This window comes from Pristiophorus japonicus, chromosome 4, assembly GCF_044704955.1.
Source record: "Pristiophorus japonicus isolate sPriJap1 chromosome 4, sPriJap1.hap1, whole genome shotgun sequence".
Lineage (NCBI taxonomy): Eukaryota > Metazoa > Chordata > Chondrichthyes > Pristiophoridae > Pristiophorus > Pristiophorus japonicus.
In genome coordinates, this window is record NC_091980.1 from 58108807 (window position 1) to 58130015 (window position 21209).

At 42.4% G+C, this 21209-nt stretch overlaps 1 protein-coding gene across 8 annotated transcripts in view; it reads right to left on the bottom strand.

The window, feature by feature from the left end:
• Nucleotides 1-21209, bottom strand: part of macroh2a1 (macroH2A.1 histone) — a 64433-nt gene that overhangs the window by 40705 nt on the left and 2519 nt on the right. For 5 of the 8 annotated variants that reach the window (XM_070878232.1, XM_070878226.1, XM_070878230.1 and 2 more), the window contains exon 2: nt 2360-2552. In XM_070878232.1, coding sequence (XP_070734333.1) covers nt 2360-2531 — 172 coding nt within the window. In that variant the 5' untranslated portion in view covers nt 2532-2552. Of the gene's footprint in view, nt 1-2359; nt 2553-12697; nt 12827-17169; nt 17189-17319; nt 17381-21209 lie in introns of those variants that run through there. The other 3 variants (XM_070878229.1, XM_070878231.1, XM_070878228.1) reach the window with 3 other exon arrangements.

The following is a 21209-nucleotide window of genomic DNA, read 5'->3' on the forward strand; positions in this document are numbered from 1 at the left end:
AGCCACATTCAGATTAGGTGTACCCTTGAAGTGAAAATGCTCACTTTTCAAGGGCGAGCTGGTGGGGGTCCTAGTCTCGCACTCGTGTGTTCTTTTTACCCTAAAAATAACCTTGGATGAACAGTGCTCAATTTTAAGTTTAAAAGAAGGTCCATAAAAAACTAGATTGTAAACTCTAAACATCAGCAATGAGATTGGGCTATACAGTTCCACCATATTTTAGCAACAGGATAAATATTCTTGGCTGAGACAGATTCGCTGACACCAGTAGCTCCGTGTCTCCTTTAACAGTGAGTGACCGTAGCAGCAGTGGCAGCATTCATCATCATAGGCAGTTCCTCGGAATCGAGGAAGACTTGCTTCCACTCTTAACATGAGTCCTTAGGTGGCTGTATAGTCCAATACGAGAACCACAGTCTCTGTCATAGGTGGGACAGATAGTCGTTGAGGGAAGGGGTGGGTGGGTCTGGTTTGCCGCACACTCTGCTGCCTGTGCTTGATTTCTGCATGCTCTCAGTGACTAGACTCGAGGAACTCAGCGCCCTCCTGGATGCACTTCTTCCACTTAGGGCAGTCTTTGGCCAGGGACTCCCAGGTGTCAGTGGGGATGTTGCACTTTTTCAGGGAGGCTTTGAGGGTGTCCTTGTAACATTTCCGCTGCCCACCTTTGGCTCGTTTGCCGTGAAGGAATTCCGAGTAGAGGCGCTTGCTTTGGGAGTCTCGTGTCTGGCATGCGAACTATGTGGCCTGCCCAGCGGAGCTGATCAAGTGTGGTCAGTGCTTCAATGCTGGGGATGTTGGCCTGGACGAGGACGCTAATGTTGGTGCGTCTGTCCTCCCAGGGGATTTGTAGGATCTTGCAGAGACATCGTTGGTGGTATTTCTCCAGCGACTTGAGGTGTCTGCTGTACATGGTCCATATTTCTGAGCCATACAGGATGGCGGGTATTACTACAGCCCTATAGACCATGAGCTTGGTGACAGTTTTGAGGGCCTGGTCTTCAAACACTCTTTTCCTCAGGCGGTCGAAGGCTGCGCTGGCACACTGGAGGCGGTGTTGGATCTCGGCGTCAATGCCTGCTCTTGGTGATAGGAGGCTCCTGAAATAAGGGAAGTGGTCCACGTTATCCAGGGCCGCGCCGTGGATCTTGATGACTGGGGGGGGGCAGTGCTGTGCGGCGAGGACAGGCTGGTGGAGGACCTTTGTCTTACTGATGTTTAGCGTAAGGCCTATGCTTTCGTACGCCTCAGTAAATATGTCGAATATGTCCCGGAGTTCAGCCTCTGTGTGTGCGCAGACGCAGGCGTCGTCCGCATACTGTAGCTCGATGACAGAGGTTGGGGTGGTCTTGGATCTGGCCTGGAGACAGTGAAGACTGAACAGATTCCCACTGGTTCTGTAGTTTAGTTCCACTCCAGCGGGGAGCTTGTCGACTGTGAGGTGGAGCATGGCAGTGAGGAAGATTGAGAAGAGGGTTGGGGCAATGATACAGCCCTGCTTGACCCCGGTCCGGACGTGGATTGGGTCTGTGATGGATCCGTTGGTAAGGATCACAGCCTGCATGTCGTCGTGGAGCAGGTGGAGGATGGTGATGTACTTATGGGGGCATGAGAAACGGAGGAGGATGCTCCATAGACCCTTGTGGTTGACAGTGTCAAAGGCCTTTGTAAGTTCGAAGAAGGCCATATATAAGGGTTGGCGCTGTTCCCTGCATTTTTCCTGCAGCTGTTGCGCTGCAAAAATCATGTCCATTGTGCCCAACTGCGACTCCGGGAGGAGCTCCTCGGCCACAGGAAGAAGAAGTTTGAGGAAGACTCTAGCGACGAATTTCCCCGTGGCTGATAGCAGGGAGGTTCCTCTGTAGTTCCCTTTTTCAAAGATGGTCATGATCATTGCATCTCTGGGATCTCCCGGCATGCTCTCCTCCCTCCAGATGAGAGTATTATAACCAGATTAAAAGCAGCTTTAACAAAGTGATCATTTGTATCTAGGCAGCAGATCAATGAAGTGATCGGAGGAATGCTGTTGAAGTGAGTTTTCTGATGCTGAGCAAGTGTAACTACTTAACAAAGAAAAATGATAGTTAAGACTTTGAGAATGCTACAACAAAAATCTAATGATCAAACCATAAAAGGAAAAGATGAAAAAAAAATTATTACTGCTGCACATAATTCCTTGACATTGTACACAAGTTGGCGTTCTGCACACAGAACCTGCACATAAATCATATTGCCTATGCTGAAATTTGGCCAAATATGTAAAATTGTTATACATTGTTTTTGGTCTCCGTGAAATGTTGGAATAAAACCCTGATTTAGCACTTGTTCTTTCATAAGTCTTGAAGAATTTTTGACTCACCAGTCAGATACTCCAGAACTGCAGCCATGTACACTGGAGCACCAACACCAATTCTGTATTTAGGGTGACCCTTCTTTATGTAACGCAACATTCTTCCAACAGGGAAAATAACCCCGGCTTTTGCAGACCGTGAAATCTTGGTCGATTTCTTCTTTCCACCTCTGCTGGACATGATGAGCACAAAGACCTACACCTAAACAAAACAAAACACTGTAGTCAAAATTTGATTCAAGTCAGTGGAATGAAACGTGAACAACCTGTAACCCAAATCTACATGTTGCTGTCAGATGTTAAATAAAGGTTTCATTTTGTTTAATGTTAATTAACGTACCCAAGAATTTAGTTTCAAGTTCTGTCAGCCAAGCAAACTAAGCTTGGTAGCCAACTAATCTTTCCTGTGCAACTGAAAAGCCACCAAAGAACATCCATGTCCAAAAAAAAACCCCACAAGCCCTTCCTGTTTTAAACTGATGTTCCAACTTTTTAAAAAAATAAGAAAATGGATTATTGCATCCCTCTTACTACACATTCACCATTTTAAGCAACGTGACCAGATGGAATTGGATGAAATAGGGAAAACTTCCAACCAGGCCTTCCATTTTTTTCTGCATTTAAACAACAGTAGAGTTAGAAAGTCCAAATCTTTGTAAGCTCAAACTCAGCTAGTCACATCACAGAGGATATGTTGGGAAAAAATTACGATGTTCTTTCTTCCTAAATTGACTGCTGTTTCTCTACAAATTAATAGCCCAGATTTTGCTGGGAAAAAAATAACAGCCTCTGAATGACGCACGTAGTTAATGATGTGTAAATCGGCCAGCAACTTGTGGTGAGGAAGAGATACCCCATTAATTGAGACACCTCACAAGTTGTTGGCCGATTTGCCGTTATATTGACACAAACAGAACCTTGCCCTTAACCTCCCCGTGAGTTTCATGAAGTTGCTGCATTTGCACATTCATTGCCCGTTAAACTCGCCACAGAAAGTTAAATCTAGTATTTAACAGCATAAGCACCCTTTTAACGATGTGATACATAAGAACATAAAATAAGAACATAAGAATTAGGAACAGGAGTAGGCCATCTAGCCCCTCGAGCCTGCTCCGCCATTCAACAAGATCATGGCTGATCTGGCCATGGACTCGGCTCCACTTACCCGCCCTCTCCCCGTAACCCTTAATTCGCTTATTGGTTAAAAATCTATCTATCTGTGATTTGAATACATTCAATGAGCTAGCCTCAACTGCTTCCCTGGGCAGAGAATTCCACAGAGTCACAACCCTTTGGGAGAAGAAATTCCTTCTCAACTCGGTTTTAAATTGGCTCCCCCGTATTTTGAGGCTGTGCTCCCTAGTTCTAGTCTCCCCAACCAGTGGAAACAACCTCTCTGCCTCTATCTTGTCTATCCCTTTCATTATTTTAAATGTTTCTATAAGATCACCCCTCATCCTTCTGAACTCCAACGAGTAAAGCCCCAGTCTACTCAATCTATCATCATAAGGTAACCCCCTCATCTTCGGAATCAGTCGAGTGAATCGTCTCTACCCCCTCCAAAGCCAGTATATCCTTCCTTAAGTAAGGTGACCAAAACTGCACGCAGTACTCCAGGTGTGGCCTCACCAATACCCTGTACAGTTGTAGTGGGACCTCCCTGCTTTTGTACTCCATCCCTCTCGCAATGAAGGCCAACATTCCATTCGCCTTCCTGATTACCTGCTGCACCTGAAAACTAACTTTTTGGGATTCATGCACAAGGGCCACTATTTGAAGGGGCTGCTCCTGAAATTCTGGCTGCACTTCAGTCCCACTCTCCTGATCTTTGGGCACCCTGTGCGGAGGGGAGCGGGTAGGTCCGAAGGCCTCCTCGTAGGACTGCTCCTGGGCACGGCCAAGGGTGCCATCAGCCGGTCCAGGCAGCGGGCGGTCGAGGGGGTCGTTCAACCTGACTGTCTGCCTCTCTTCCGCTCTTACATCCGGTCCAGGGTGTCCTTGGAGATGGAGCACGCGGTGTCCACCGGTACGCTCGCGGCCTTCCGCGAGAGGTGGGCACCGGAGGGACTGGAGTGCATCATCACGCCCGGCAACCAAATTTTAATTTGATTTTACGTTTTTAAGTTTAATTTGTTTTAATTGCCGGTGCTTTTAGTATCCCCCTCTCCTTTTATAGGGGGCACTGGAAAAAAGGAAAAATTTGATTTTAGTGCCCAAAAAAAAAAAAACCACAAAAAAAAAAACCAAAAAAAAAAGGGCCTTGTAAATGTCTTGTGTGTGTCATCCAGGTCGGGTGGCACGGATACATGTTTTATGTTTTCACAGGTAAACTCAAAAGAGTTTCATGCACAAGGACCCCGAGGTCCCTCTGCACCGCAGCATGTTGTAATTTCTCCCCATTCAAATAATATTCCCTTTTACTGTTTTTTTTTCCAAGGTGGATGACCTCACAGTTTCCGACATTGTATTCCATCTGCCAAACCTTAGCCCATTACCTTAACCTATCTAAATCTATTTGCAGCCTCTCTGTGTCCTCTACACAACCCGCTTTCCCACTAATCTTTGTGTCATCTGCAAATTTTGTTGCATTATGTCCCCTTTTCCAGGTCATCTATGTATATTGTAAACAGTTGTGGTCCCAGCACCGATCCCTGCGGCACACCACTAACCACCGATTTCCAACCCGAAAAGGACCCATTTATCCCGACTCTCTGCTTTCTGTTCGCCAGCCAATTCTCGATCCATGCTAATACATTTCCTCTGACTCCGCGTACCTCTATCTTCTGCAGTAACCTTTTGTGTGGCACCTTATCGAATGCCTTTTGGAAATCTAAATACCCAACATCCATCGGTACACCTCTATCCACCATGCTCGTTATATCCTCAAAGAATTCCAGTAAATTAGTTAAACATGATTTCCCCTTCATGAATCCATGTTGCGTCTGCTTGATTGCACTATTCCTATCTAGATGTCCCGATATTTCTTCCTTAATGATAGCTTCAAGCATTTTCCCCACTACAGATGTTAAACTAACCGGCCTATAGTTACCTGCCTTTTGTCTGCCCCCTTTTTTAAACAGAGGCGTTACATTAGCTGCTTTCCAATCCGATGGTACCTCCCCAGAGTCCAGAGAATTTTGGTAGATTATAACGAATGCATCTGCTATAACTTCCGCCATCTCTTTTAATACCCTGGGATGCATTTCATCAGGACCAGGGGACTTGTCTACCTTGAGATCCATTAGCCTGTCCAGCACTACCTCCCTAGTGATAGTGATTGTCTCAAGGTCCTCCTTTCCCACATTCCCGTGACCAGCAATTTTTGGCATGGTTTTTTTGTCTTCCACTGTGAAGACTGAAGCAAAATAATTGTTTAAGGTCTCAGCCATTTCCACATTTCCCATTATTAAATCCCCCTTCTCATCTTCTAAGGGACCAACATTTACTTTAGTTACTATTTTCCATTTTATATATTGGTAAAAGCTTTTACTATCTGTTTTTATGTTTTGCGCAAGTTTACTTTCGTAATCTATCTTTCCTTTCTTTATTGCTTTCTTAGTCATTCTTTGCTGTCGTTTAAAATTTTCCCAATCTTCTAGTTTCCCACTAACCTTGGCCACCTTATACGCATTGGTTTTTAATTTGATACTCTCCTTTATTTCCTTGGTTATCCACAGCTGGTTATCCCTTCTCTTACCGCCCTTCTTTTTCACTGGAATATATTTTTGTTGAGCACTCTGAAAGAGCTCCTTAAAAGTCCTCCACTGTTCCTCAATTGTGCCTCGTTTAGTCTGTGTTCCCAGTCTACTTTAGCCAACTCTGCTCTCATCCCACTGTAGTCCCCTTTATTTAAGCATAGCACACTCGTTTGAGACACTACTTCCTCACCCTCAATCTGTATTACAAATTCAACCATACTGTGATCACTCATTCCGAGAGGATCTTTTACCAGGAGATCGTTTATTATTCCTGTCTCATTACACAGGACCAGATCTAAGATAGCTTGCTCCCTTGTATAACTGCCAATCAACCTCTCTTGCACAGGTGAACAATTAAAAGTGTGGAATCTTATTTCTGCAGGTTATGAATTGCTGTTGGGAAATTTTAAAAATGTCAAATTTTAAAAGGTTAACATTTTTTCTTACTTTTCCTTTCTGTCCATTTTTTTCTCTCTATCTTAATCCAATATTTCTTTCCCTGTCTTTCTGTACCTGATTTGACATTGAATTCAACCACTTTAGTTCTTCCTTATCAGTCCTTCCTGTTTATTTCTCAATCCTTAAATCTCATTGGTTAAGGAGAAACATTTTTTGTCCTGTTGTTCACCAAGGTCCCAGATGCCCTGAGTTAAAGCAGGGAGGGAGGGAATGCATCACAGCGAAGCCAAAGCTATCCTCAATCTACTGCTCACATGGATGGACTTTCCAGAAAGGGTCACTGGATAGTGAACAGGAGTGGGAATCCTTGCTAGCCAGGAGGCCTATTATAATACACAACTGTAACCCCAGCTGAGATCAGTTAACTCAGCACAGACCAAGAATCAAACCTAGGAACTTCCTCTCACTGTGCTTTTTTCCAATTATGTTAAAAGGCTATTTTTTCATATTTGAAGTTATGGGATTGATTTTAAAAGTATAAAATAAATACTCTGAATAAAGATGCCTCCCACAATTAAAGAACCAATTTATATTCCCTGTTCAGGCCCATCTGGCTTCACCAAAAATCACCATCTTTAGACCGTGGGCCAAGTCTCAAAAAAATGCTTTTCCATAATCTCCTCTGAGGAAGTACTTCATATTGACACTAATATTAGTTTAGGGACCACTTATCACAAAAATCAAAATTCCCATCTTCAAAATTTCGCAAAAATTTTCATTAGAAAACAGGCAGAAATTTTTTCAAAACCCAGAGTGACGACGTAATTGCAAGTTACTTAAATGACCAATCACTGTATTTGACAGTACCGCGAAATCAAGCAATCACGATCTCTGTACTAGATCGATTAGAGTCAGTGATTGCATGCACCGAATTAATGGCGTGCTGCATGCATGTAGTTGTGGAAGCCAAAGGTAACATCGTTTATTTTTCGGACTCGAGCTGGATAAAAATTTTCACAAGTGTTCAGCAGTGGAAATTTACTGGAACTAGAGAAGCTAAAATTGCAGAGAATGCCATTGAATGTTTAGATCTGGAGCTGGTTATTGCAACAGAAAGGCTCACAACAATCCCACATTCGATTGGATATCATCGGCAGTGCTACATGCGTTTCACAGATAAATCCAAGATCGACAGAGCCAAGAAGCAGCAAGAAAAGGAAAATCAGAACTATGAACGTGAGTATACGTGATTTTACAGAATTTCCTACAAATGTGTCAGCCTATAAATGTTTATATCCAACTTTTGTCCCTCAGTTCAATGGTTATGCTGTTTGACACATTCCATTTTGTGGGCTTGCTTCAGCTCTGTATACTTATTTCTGTGTAGACTGATTGACTCGAAACTTCTCACTCTGGCCAAAACACGTACAAATACAGCAAAAAACAGGGTTTTTGACTGAGGGTCATTGTCAGTGCTGCTGATTAGAATATCCATTTTTATCATTCCTTCGCAGCCATTGCAGAACCAGTACAGAAAGACGAGAGCAGTGAAGCCGCCACCAAGGTTCGACTGCTTTGCTCAAAGACGACAGACCCCAAGGTTATACCTGCGAGAGCTTCCTATCTTCTTCCAAAGCAGTGCCTTGTCTGCAAGAAGGACAAGAACATTGTGGAGAGACACAGCCGAAAGAGACGGAGAGAGAGGCTGGTACAATGTGAGACTAAAACTGCAGGTAAGCTGCTCCTTGCAGCAGAAACCCACAAAGATGAGGCAATCCTGTTGCATATCCGTCGACAATATCTTGTTGCCCTTGAAGCAAGGTATCATCTTAGCTGCTGTGATATATTCACAGAGCACAAGCACACACAGCTCCTAACATGGAGGCAGCTCTCTCGGAAGTCTCCGGAATCTGCCTGTTCTGTTTAATCATTACTCTGCAGTTGCAGTACACAATACGTCCACATCCACAGTGTGGTGCTGCAAACATTATAGACTTACAGACATTACACTTCTCCCTCCTTAATGAAGAAGCCATCATAACAAACATCATACATAACTTTCATGTTTCTACATAACACAGGATATAAACTTATTTTTCTTCCATATTTACAAATTTAACTTCACCACTTGTTTTCTTTTTCGAAGAGGATACCTTCGCTTTCGAACAGAACCTTCCAAACATGGTGTCGAATCTAAACTCATTCGAGGTTCATTCTAAGAAATGTTTTCCTCCACGGAATTTCCTTGATTTTCATTTGAACTCACTCTAACTTTAGGCTCTTTGTTTTCCTGACTCAGACTCAGACTTTCATTCTGATTCTCTCCTGGATTTATTTCCAGTACATTGGATTTAGGATTTTCCACTGGTATATCAAAACTATCTGATGAGTCAGAAATAATTGAATCATTCCCACCTTCAACTCCTTCCATGTCTGTAGGTAAAATATGATCAATATGAACAAACCTAACCTGTCCATTATCAAACATCTTTACCAAATATGTGCGAGGACCACATATCTTCACCATTCTTCCTGGTAAACACTTTAACCATTTATGGTGATGGTTCTTCACTCTCACCTTCTGGTTTAATTTCACACTTCTCTCTTTTACTCTACCTTTATCATGATTCTCTTTCTGTCTTAATTGTGTCTCTTCTACGGACTGTGCCAAATTTGGCTTTAACAACGAGAATCTGGTTCGTGGCTGTCGTTTGAGGAACAACTCTGTTGGTAGTTGTATGAGAAGTATTTCAATATGTAATCAAAAAATTAGCCAATTTGTGATCCAATGACAACTTGTCGTTTCCTTGGATTAGGATCTAACATTTGTTTTATGAGGGCACGTTTTACAATTTGTACAGTGCGCTCTGCTGCACCATTCGAAGCAGGATGGTATGGTGGAACCTTGGTATGCTTCACACCATTTTTGCTCGTGAATTGTGCAAATTCTTCTGAAAGAAATTGTGGTTCATTATCCGAAACAATTTCTTCAGGGAGGCCAAATACAGAAAATAATTTTTGCAAAATGTCCAATGTTTTACTTCTTGTTATTTTCCACATTGGAAACACCTCAACCCACTTCGAATGGCTATCAATCACAATGAACAACTGTTGTCCTTCTAACTCAAGAAAATCAATATGTAGCCTTTGCCACATCCTGGGAGGCCATTTCCATGGCTATAATGGTACTGGTGGTGGTTGCTTGCTTACCGATTGACATATCGTACACTGCCTCACGATGTACTCTATATCTTTGTCAAGACCTGGTCACCATAAATAACTGCGAGCAAAACTCTTGGTCAAGCACATTCCCAGGTGTTGGTCATAGAGGTCTCCTAATAACTTGGACCTGAATTGATTTGATATAACCACTCTTGCACCCCACATGATACAATCCTTATCGACTGATATTTCATTCCTATGAATGAAGAATGGATGTGTACCTTTGTCTGTTACCTGGTTTGGCCATCCATTTGCAATATACTCATACACCTTTGACATCACTGGGTCACGTTTGGTTGCTCTACCAATCTCTTCGGCTGTGACTGGTAGTTCATCCATGTATGAAAAATAAAACACTTCTTCCCTATCGGGTGTAACTTTTGATGGGGAAGGCAATCTAGACATTGCATCAGCATTACTGTGATCAGCTGATCATCTGTATTCAATATCATATGTATATGCTGACAAAATCAAAGCCCATCTCTGCATTTGGGCTGCAGCTAATGTTGGAACTGGGAACTTTGGATGGAGGATTGCTGTTAGGGGCTCATGGTCCGTAATGATGGTAAACTTACGACCATACAAGTATTTGTGAAACTTCTTGACCCTAAAAATTAATGCCAAAGCTTCCCTTTTAATTTGCGCATAATTACTCTCACTGGCACTGAGAGTGCGTGAAGCAAAAGCAATTGATCTCTCCTCCCCACTACTTAATACATGAGAGATTACAGCCCCAACTCCATACGGAGAGGCATCACATGCGAGCTTAATTTCCTTAGATATGTCATAGTGAACTAACATGGTGCTCTCTACCAATTTGCTTTTACACTCCTTGAATGCTGTATCGCATTCTTTTGACCACTTCCAATGGGCCTGTTTTTTCAAAAGTTCATTCGGTGGATGTAATACTGTAACCAAATTTGGTAGGAACTTCCAATAATAGTTCAAAAGACCCAAGAATGAACGAAGTTCAGTGACATTCCTGGGAGTGGGTGCATTTCTAATTGCATCCAATTTTTCCATGGTTGGATGTAAACCATCTTTGTCTACTCTGTACCCTAAGTACTCCACTGAGTTTTTAAATAACTCACACTTATGAGCAGACGCTCGTACTCTGTGCTTCTCTCGCTGTTTGACGACTTCATTCAATATGTTATTATGAATTTGCCTATTTGGTGCTAAAATTAGTATGTCATCCAAATAACATACTACCTTGGAATATGGCAGGGGCAGAAGACACTCCAAACGGTAGCCTATTAAATTGATATAGGCCTAGATGAGTATTTATAGTCAAACATGACTTGGACTCCTCATCTAGTTCAAGCTGTAAGGAGGCATTCGTAACATCCAGTTTTGAGAAGATCTGACCACCTGTCAGTGTTGTGAACAAATCTTCTATATTCGGCAATGTATTGGGGACATTACCCTCTAGAACCTGGTTTACGGTTACTTTATAAACACCACACAATCTTACCTTACCATCAGACTTAGGTACCACAACAATGGGTGTAGCCCAATTACATCGATCTATCTTACAAATAATGTTCTCAGTCTCTAGTCTTTTGAGTTCTTGCTCAACTTTCTCCTTGAGTGCATATGGTACGGAACGTGACTTGTAGTAAACCGATCTAGCGTCCTTCTGTACCCTGACACTTGCCTTGAAGCCTTGGATCGGACTGCCCGTTTCGCAGAACACCTTCGGATACTGCTTGATAACCTCATCCGTTGATGAAAATCTCGTTTCCACACAGAAAATCTTACTCAAATCCAGCTTCAGTGAGCTCAACCAATTACTTCCTGGTAAGGCAGACTTGTCTCCTTTCATTACTATTAGAGGCAAGTTCTGAAATTGATCTTTATACTTCACCGGTACGGTGATAAAACCTACTACAGGAATTTTCTCTCCCGAGTAGCCTCGCAGCTCTATCTTGGATTTCTCCAGTTGGAAATCACGCAATTTGTCAAGGTACAGTGACTCCGGTACTACACTCACGGATGCACCCGTGTCAATTTCCATTGGTATCTTGAATCCCTCAACATCTATGTGGATTTTGATGCTTTCTGAATCGCTTTCCGTTAACCTCGTGCTCCTGATGACGTGTAATTCTAACATCTCCTCGTCCTGTTGTTGTTCTTCCAAACTAAGTAATCTCTCTGGATTTCTACTCATAGCTTTGAACGCTGGACTCATAGCTTTGAAAGCTGATTTACCCTTCAGTCGGCATGCCTTCGCAAGATGCCCAGTCTTTTTACAGAAGAAACACTCTGCCTGCACGTATGGACAACTTTGAGCAATGTGTTGTCCCAGGCACCTATAGCATGACTTCGACGCTCTGGTAGAATTTCCAGTTTCTGAGACTTTCAGCCATGCCCGATTTTTACTTTGAACCTGCAGGTGATTTACCTCGGTTGACTGACAACCGTAATCATTATTTAATTCTCGGGAATATTGTTCGGCCATGCTCATCGACCTCGCTGTCTGACAAGCAATCTCAAAAGTCAAGTCTTCCGTCGTCAATAACTTCCTTCTGATCGCATCATTTTTCACCCCACAAACAAAACGATCCAGTAATGCTCGGTTTTGAAAGTTTCCAAAATTACAGTGCATCGATAGCTTTTTTAATGCTAGGATGTAATCACCGATACTTTCATCAGCCTTTTGATTCCAAATCCCGAAACGATAGCTTTCAGCAATTTCTAACGGTTTGGGGTTATAGTGCTGCTCCAGCTTCGTTAAAATCTCTTTAAGCGTTGTGTCCTTTGGCTCATCAGGCACAAGCAGATTTACAAGAGTTTCGTATAATGCCGGACCTGCCTCCGATAAGAAGATCACTCTCTTACGTTCCAACACAACCTGATTCTGGACTGCATTGTCTGGAACTTCGATTATGTTATTTGCAGTGAAATACATTTCTAGCCGATCCACATACACTTTAAAACATTCCCGGTCGTGTCTATATTCACCCAAATGTCCCAATAAACCTGCCATTTTAACCTATAGCTGTTCACACCGTGTGGTGTATTTTACCTCGGATTTTGTAGCTTTTTTCAAAGACAGAAATTCCAAAGTCTCTTTGTCGACTGGCTGAATCCTTCACCAACAAAATTTTTGCTTTTAAATCATCCGAAAAATCCCATCTCAGTCGCCATTTGTGATATATTCACAGAGCACAAGCACACACAGCTCCTAACATGGAGGCAGCTCTCTCGGAAGTCTCCGGAAGGTGCCTGTTCTGTTTAATGATTAACTGTGCAGTTGTAGTACACAATACGTCCACATCCACAGTGTGGCGTTACAAACATTGTAAGCTTACAGACATTACAGCTGCTACCAGATTTCTGACCAGAAAGGTGCAGGAAGACCCTCCAGAAGGCAACCTCTATCACCAGACAGGATATAGGCACTTCTGTGATACAGTGATAGAGGGCAGGATTGAAAAAAATGTGAAGTTCTTAGAATGACAAAGCTGACCAGTTTAGAAACATAGAAAATAGGTGCAGGAGTAGGCCATTCGGCCCTTCTAGCCTGCACCGCCATTCAATGAGTTCATGGCTGAACATGCAACTTCAGTACCCCATTCCTGCTTTCTCACCATACCCCTTGATCCCCCGAGTAGTAAGGACTTCATCTAACTCCTTTTTGAATATATTTAGTGAATTGGCCTCAACAACTTTCTGTGGTAGAGAATTCCACAGGTTCACCACTCTCTGGGTGAAGAAATTCCTCCTCATCTCAGTCCTAAATGGCTTCCCCCCTTATCCTGAGACTGTGTCCCCTGTTTAAGAAATGCATTTTTGAGAAAGAGGGTATCGATGCTTTTTCTTATAAAGCGTATAATCTTAAACATAGAATGCAGGAATCTTATCCTTTCCTAAAATGTGTCAGATTATCATACAGTAATGAGAGTGATCTTGTCTTTGTAGAAGATCTTGCAACAGAAGAAGTTGTTGAGGAGGCAGAGATTTGCTTTCAGAAACAAGCACAAGTGAGACCGACACAGACATGGATACTAGCATGGATCCTGAAGATGATGTACTTGTCACAGACTGGATGAAACTTCCTCTAGCACCAGCAAGTGTAATGGAGCTTGCACAATGTCCATACACAAAGACCCAGTGTGCACAAGGAAGGTGCTCTTGACTTCTCAACAAGCTACCTTGAACCAACATCTGCTCGTGTGTAGATTGTGAGAATATTGCACCTTTGTCCAAGACTTCGAGGACTGAGGAAATGGATACCCTTGATTCCGATGATGATTCAAAGATATGCATTCCTATTCAGCGTCTAACTTTTTTTCGTATCTATTTTGTTTCTTCGGTACTTCTATCTTTTTTTTAAAAAGCAATACAGGTGCAGCGTCGAAAATCTGGAGTTCCAGAAACCGGAATGTTCCGGAATCCGGACTGTGGGACAATTCGTGGCAGGGTCGTCCAGAATCCGCAAAACGTTCCGGAATCCAGACATCTGCCAAACCGTTACCGCCGCCAGCTGGGCCCAGTGAAAAGTCAAAAAGTGAAATCCTAGTGAAAAAATTGCAAAAATAAAAACGCCAATCCTACCTGTTCCAGGCCACGTCTTCACAGTCACCACACCGCTGCTCCTGGGTCTGCAGCAACTCTGCACAGCACACAAGTCCCTACCAGAACCAACCAAGCTCCAGTCGCAAGTCTCCGGCCAGAACCAACCAAGCTCCGCACACAAGTCCCCTGCCACAATCAAACTTTGCACAACACACTGCAGCTCCCCAAAGCAGCAATCGCGTGATCAGATCACTACGCCCCATGACTCCAAACGGAGCTGACCCGACCTCACCAGACTAGATTGCGATTTTAAGTTTGCACACCTGTATCTGTAATAAAAAATACTACGTGTACCTGCACCTGCACTGTACATGCACTTTTAAATTCAGCATTTAAAAAAAAATTAGTGGCATTAAACATTATAGGGCTACCCCAGTTGACCCACCTACAACCGATGATCAGTCCCCACCCAACCTGACTCAATCGCTATGGTGTTTTTCCCGATTTAAAGATTTGCACAGGTAAAGATTGTGAATTTGTGTTGTGTCATTGCAACCATGTCAAAAAGGCCAACAGATACACCAATGGGTTCAGATAAAGGAAAGAGGAAACATAGTTCACTTTCAATTGCCAAGAAAGTGGAGTTACTCCAGAGATTAGATAGATGTGCTTCAGAGTGAGGAGTATGGTATGGAACTCTCCACCATTTATGATATCAGAAAACAGAAAGAACAGCTCATGAAGTTTTATACGGAAAGTGATGTTCATAAGGAAATGAATAAGAGAAAAAGTATGCATAAGCCGAGAAGTGATGATGTGGATTGAGCAGTGATGGAATGGTGGCGACAGAGGCGAAGTGAAAAGGTTCCTTTGTCTGGCCCAATGGGGTGCAACAATCTAAAATATTCCATGCACAACTGGGGATTGAAACTCCATGCGTGTAGTCTTCTGGTTGGCTAGCCAAATTTAAAAGGCGTCATGGCATCAGACAACTGAAAGTATGTGATGAGAAAGCCTCAACAGATCATGAGGCAGCTGATAAAACCTTTCACCTGAGCAAATATACAATGCTGATGAGACAGCACTGTTTTGGTGCTACGTAGCACGAAAGACATTAGCAGCAGCAGAAGAAATGCAGCCAGCAGGTGTAAAAGATGCCAAAGATAGGTTGATTGTGCTTGCTGCTGCAAATGTGGCTGGGACACACAAGTGGAAGCTTATGGTCATTGGGAGAAGCCAGCATCCAAGATGTTTCAAGGGCGTGAGAGTATTCCCCGTACATTATTATGCCAATAAGAAAGCATGGGTAACCAGGGTAATCTTTTTCAACTGGTTTGAGAAGAGTTTTGTCCCTCAGGCTCATTGCACGGAAGCTGGCCTTGAGGAAAACTGCAAAATATACTTGCTGCTAGACAATTGCTCAGCACATCCCGATGCTGAGCTTTTGGTAAAGGATAATGTCCATAGAATCTACTTACCTCCAAATGTTATATCACTGATACAGCCAATGGACCAAGGAAGTTTGAAATCGATGAAGTGTCTCTATACAAAACGAGTTTATGAGGTGTTTGCTTAATGCTGTGAACACAGGACATGGGAATAAAAGCATTCCCAAAAGCTTTCTCTATCAAGGATGCCATATGGGCAGCTGCGGATGCATGGAGCCTGGTAACTGCAGATACCTCGGTCAATGCTTGGCATAACATCTGGCCATCAACTATGTTTGCTGACGATGATGCTGATGATGCTCTCAGGACTTTCAAGGCTTGCGTGTGTCCTGGGAGAAAGCAATGATTGCTCAACTTTTAGATTATGCAAGTGGGCTGACTTGTGAAGCTGCACAGGAATTGAATGAGGACAATGTGGCAGAAGTCATGGACATAGACAACGATGCTCCCTTTGTGCATGCAGTGACAGATGAAGGAGTCATGCAGAGGGTTTTGCATCCAGAAGAAAAGGATGAAAGCAGTGAGGATGATGATGCCTGTGATCAAGTTGAAAAAGTGCGCCCCATTGACAAAGCAATCAAACTTTGTCAAGAATTAATTAATGCCTTAGAGCAACGAAGCTCCATAAGTGAAGAAGAAATACTGCAGGTCTATAGAATTTGGGAAAAATTAGTGAAAGAAAAGCCCAAATTATTTAAACAAACAATATTAAATATCTTTCAAAAGATATCGCATCAGAAGGCTCAAGACCTACAGTGTGCAACTACACCAGCCATTTCCTCATTAGATAATCCTATTGCTGGCCCATCATCAGTCCCAGACATCATAGCTGAGCCCTCTACTTCAAGCACAACCTCCAGCCAATTGTATCTGTACTTTTTATTTTTACTCTGTTTACCAAATAAAAGCCTTCATTTACTGTTTTATAGTTCATAACTTTACTGTTTTACAAATAAAAACCTTTATTATACTTCATGCTTTGAGTACTGTACATTCCTTTTCAAATTTGAAGATGGTAGCAAAAGATACAGGCCGGGAAGCTCAATTTAAGTATGGTGAAAATAAAAGCCTCTTTTAACCCAGGGGATATTCCTACGAACTTTGCATTCAAGTACTGTACTGTACAGTCTACAGGTACAGGGCATCAGACTACCTTACAAAACATACAGGTACAAAAACAAGAGAGGGATACTTTCTATGCATTGTGAAGAAGCGAGGACTACAAGGCTGCGCTGTGCCGGGAAGCTCACGTTAAGTATAGGTACTGCGTTAGGAAAAAGCGAGAACTACAAGGCTGCGCTGTGCCGGGAAGCTCACGTTAAGTATAGGTACTGCGTTGGGAAAAAGCGAGAACTACAAGGCTGCGCTGCACTGGGAAGCTCACATCGTGAAAATACACAACAGGGCAGAAGCCTCTTTTAACACAGGGAATGTTTGGAAGAACTTTTAAGAACTTTTCAAGTACAGGTATACAGGGCATCAGACTACCTTACAAAACATACAGGTACAAAAACAAGAGAGGGAGGCTTACCATGCACTGTGAAAAGGCGAGGACTACAAGGCCTGCGAAGAGAAGAACTACAAAATGACGTTGAAAAACCGGAAATATCAGAACCTGAGCCCAGGCATTTCCGGACTCAGGACGCGCTTCTGTCGTTCCGAAATATGGAACTACACGAACCTGGATATCGGAAGTCCGGAACGGCCTCGGTCCTGAGGATTCTGGATTTTAGGCGCTGCACCTGTAATATTACTTTTATTATTTTAATTATATGGTTGACAAATGTCAATAAATGTGTATGAAATAAATGGTTGCTATGGTAAATTTCTTTCTTAGCAACGGATATGAAAACAAAACTTAGATTTATGTACAACTGCACCATATGATGCTGTCCTCAGTGATACTTTTTTTTACCAATTCTTACACTATCCATGCTTAAAATTTAGCAGGAGCACTGATCTGTCACCTCTGTTAGGGAAAGTCCATAGCAACAATTTTTATGTTTTCTTTGTTTTTGGCCATTTCTCAGTAACACTCAATTTTCAGACTTGGGAACATTTGGTTTTTGTTTCAGATACATATGTTTAACATATTTAGCATGGTTCTAGGTACTTCCCCACACAGAAACTACAGAACTAAAAAGCTAGGCAAGAAAACAGGCCCATTGTCTACTTAAGGTTAGAAGCAGCAAGGGAGAAAAATGGAAGAGAAAAAAACAAAAACAGCAACAAGTAGTTTTTCTGCATCAATCTGGGTGAATGCCAGATTGGTTAGATCAAACTAAAATGACAACCAATCCTCTTAAAAATAAACTATTTCACTCATTAGGCCTGGAGAGCAAGGGAATGCCCTTAATCTGCAAATATGCTCTTGTCAAGCCTTGCAAAACAAACTTGTTGTTCAACAGTGCAGTACGAGATGATGATGACTCTAGGGGCACTGCTACACTGGTTGCATTTGTGTTGCACCTTTAATAGAAAAAAATGTCTCAAGGCACCTCAGAAAGGCATGAAGAAATTGAACACCACGCCAAAGAGGATCAGGAGGGCCTTAAAAGGGAAAAAAGGGAAGTAATTTCAGAGAATGGAACATAGGTGATAATGGTGGGGAAAGGGAGGGATGGGTGCAAAGTTTGGGCTGAGTGGTAGGGCTGGATAAGTTGCAGAGATATAGAGGGGTGAGAATATGAATGGCTTTAACACAAGGATAAGAATATTGAATCCGAGGTTTTGGAGAACCAGGAGCCAGCAAAAGTAAACAAGGATGGAGTTGATGGGTAATCTGATTATGATTCAGCAGCAAAATTGGATGAGCTAAATTTATGAAGGATGAAGGGTGAAAGGCCAGCAAGGAGATCAATAGAGGCGACAAAGGTATGAATATAGGGTTCAGCGGCAGAATGTCAAGTGTATTTATTAACTGAGCTTTAGGCTGTTTAGCACAAATGGGGCACATAGTTATGCTATCTTGTTTATATAGAGCTGATAGCATCCAGGGAACTTGTTGATCAATAGAAACAATGAACTCAGCTGTGATTTTCCAACATCTGGTTCATTTGTGAAGCCAGAAATGCATTGACTAATGTCAGCATAAACAAACTCTGTCAGTTTAGCAACTTAATTCCATGATTTACATGACAACACAAGCCACCATTTTCTGTCAACAGAACTGAATAAAGACTATCCATCTTACAAAAGAAGAAAAACAAGTCAAGAATAAGCCAGCCTGCACTATAGCTGCTTTTGTTGTGTTGTACTGCCACTGCTCTCATGCTAAAATCTTGTATAGCTGGTGGCAATCACAATATAAATTTGCAGGATTCACTAAACCAACTGCTGAGAAGACCCAGAAACAGTTTCCTGGCCACCTGCCTTACAATATCCTCTAGGTTTACATAGGGTTGCCACTGGCTGCACAAAACTTGATCATCGGGAATCAGCGGCACTAACGCTGCAACAATAAATTGCATTTATATAGCGCCTTTAAAGTAGTAAAATTTCCCAAGGTGCTTCACAGGAGCATTAACAAACACAATTTGAAACCATGCCACATAAGGAGATATTAGGACTGGTCAAAAAGGAAGGTTTTACAGAGCGTCTTAACGATGGAGAGGTAGAGAGACAAAGTGGTTTAGGGAAGAATTCCAGAGCTTAACACTTAAACAGCTTAATGCACGGTCGCCAATGGTGAGGTGAAGGAAATCAGAGGGCAGAATTTGAGGAACATAGATTTCACGGAGGGTTGCAGGGCTGTCGGCGGTTAGAGATAGGAGATAGGGAAGAGCGAGGTCATTGAGAGATTTGAACACAAGGATGAGAATTTAAAATTCGATGCTTTGCTGAACCTGGAGCCAATGCAGGTCAGCGAGCACAGCAGTAATAGGTGAATGGGACTTGGTGCAAGTTAGGATATGGGCAGCAGAGTTTTGTATAAACTGCCATTTACGGAGGGTGGAGGATGAGAGGCCGGCCAGGAGAGCATTGGAATAGTCAAGTCTGGAGGTAACAAAAGCATGGATGAGGGTTCCAGCAGCAGATGAGCTGAGGCAGGAGCAGAAATGGGCGACAGGAGGTAGGTGGTCCTGGTAATGGAGAAATATAGGATTGTAGAGGATATTGATAGACAAAAGCAATATAAAAGCAGCTAATGACTTCATGTAAACTGGGTCTGTAGAATCTGTTGATATTCTAACTGACCGCTCCTTCCTGTAGTTAATACCAACATTTCTGATAAATTTAAAGAAATAGTCTGGAAGAGACTCAACAAGACCTGAGAGTTGTCACTAGAATTTCAGCAATGTCTATTGGTGGGCACATCAAATTTTCAAGTAGAATTTTCATAAAGTAGAAAATCATCCAGTCCCGATGGGATGCATCCTAGGCTGCTGAGCGAAGTAAGGCTGGAAATAGCATAGGCTCTGGCAACAATCGTCCTTGGATATGGAGTGCTGTCAGAGGGCTGCAAATGTTACACCATTGTTCAAAAAAGGTGAGAGCGATAAGACCCATACTACAAGTCTCATTCAGAGAGACCACAAAGATAACTGATTTGGGATTATAGAAATGTCACATTGGTGCATTAAGAGGTGCTCCTTTCAGTCTGGGGTTAAGGCACATTGCTGGGGCAACACAGGGGCAGCTTTGATCTGCATCTAATCTATGTTGCTCCTGACCTGGGCATGCTTGATGCTGACACTAGCTGCCCAAAGTGAAAATGTGTGCCATTCCATCAGCTTTGACATCCTTTACTTTGATGAACACTAGATCAAAAAATGTAATTTAAAAAAAACAGTGCAGTACTGAAGGAGTTCTGCATTGTCAGAGATTCTGTCACTTTGAAATGTAAAATTGATGCCTCTTCTGACAGAGCACTATTCAAACTGTAGTGAAATCTGCCAGTAGCCTTGTCAATGCTTCTCCCAGGTACAACACAATTAATATATTGACCAATCATTCATCTTATTGCAGTTTGTGGGGCCTTGCTGTGCCCAAAATAGCTGTTGATTTCATTTACACAGCAGCATTAACTGCACTTCAAGGTAATTCATTGTATGTGAAGCACTTTGGGTATCCTGGGCACATGAAGCACTGTGGACTATCGTACGTGATGTGATAAGGTGCTATATAAGTACAAGTTCTTTCTTTCAAAGATTTGTGAATTTGAAAAGGTTTCAGTTATCTGTAATTTAATGACCACTCTTTAAAGCAGAAACGGCTCTTGCATTTCAGTACTCCAGTTTTGTCCAAAGACATGTACTTGAAGTGTTTTATTAAACAGTTATATATTTAATCATTTGATTACATTCACAACTGTCTCTCTGAGCATTGTGCACATCCATTAACAGTACAATGGATATATTAGAGTGATGTTAACCAAGGGGACCTCAGTTTACCATCTGATTGTGTCCTAACTCCACTATCCATGTTTCAGCACTGCACTGGTTGTCAAAATCAAAGGAGGAATAACACCAAGATCCACTAACCCAAGTATTTAAGAAAACTAAAAACAACTGGAAAATATCCAGGAGCAGGTGCTTAGTTTTCACAATAATTAGCCAAAATTTAATTTTC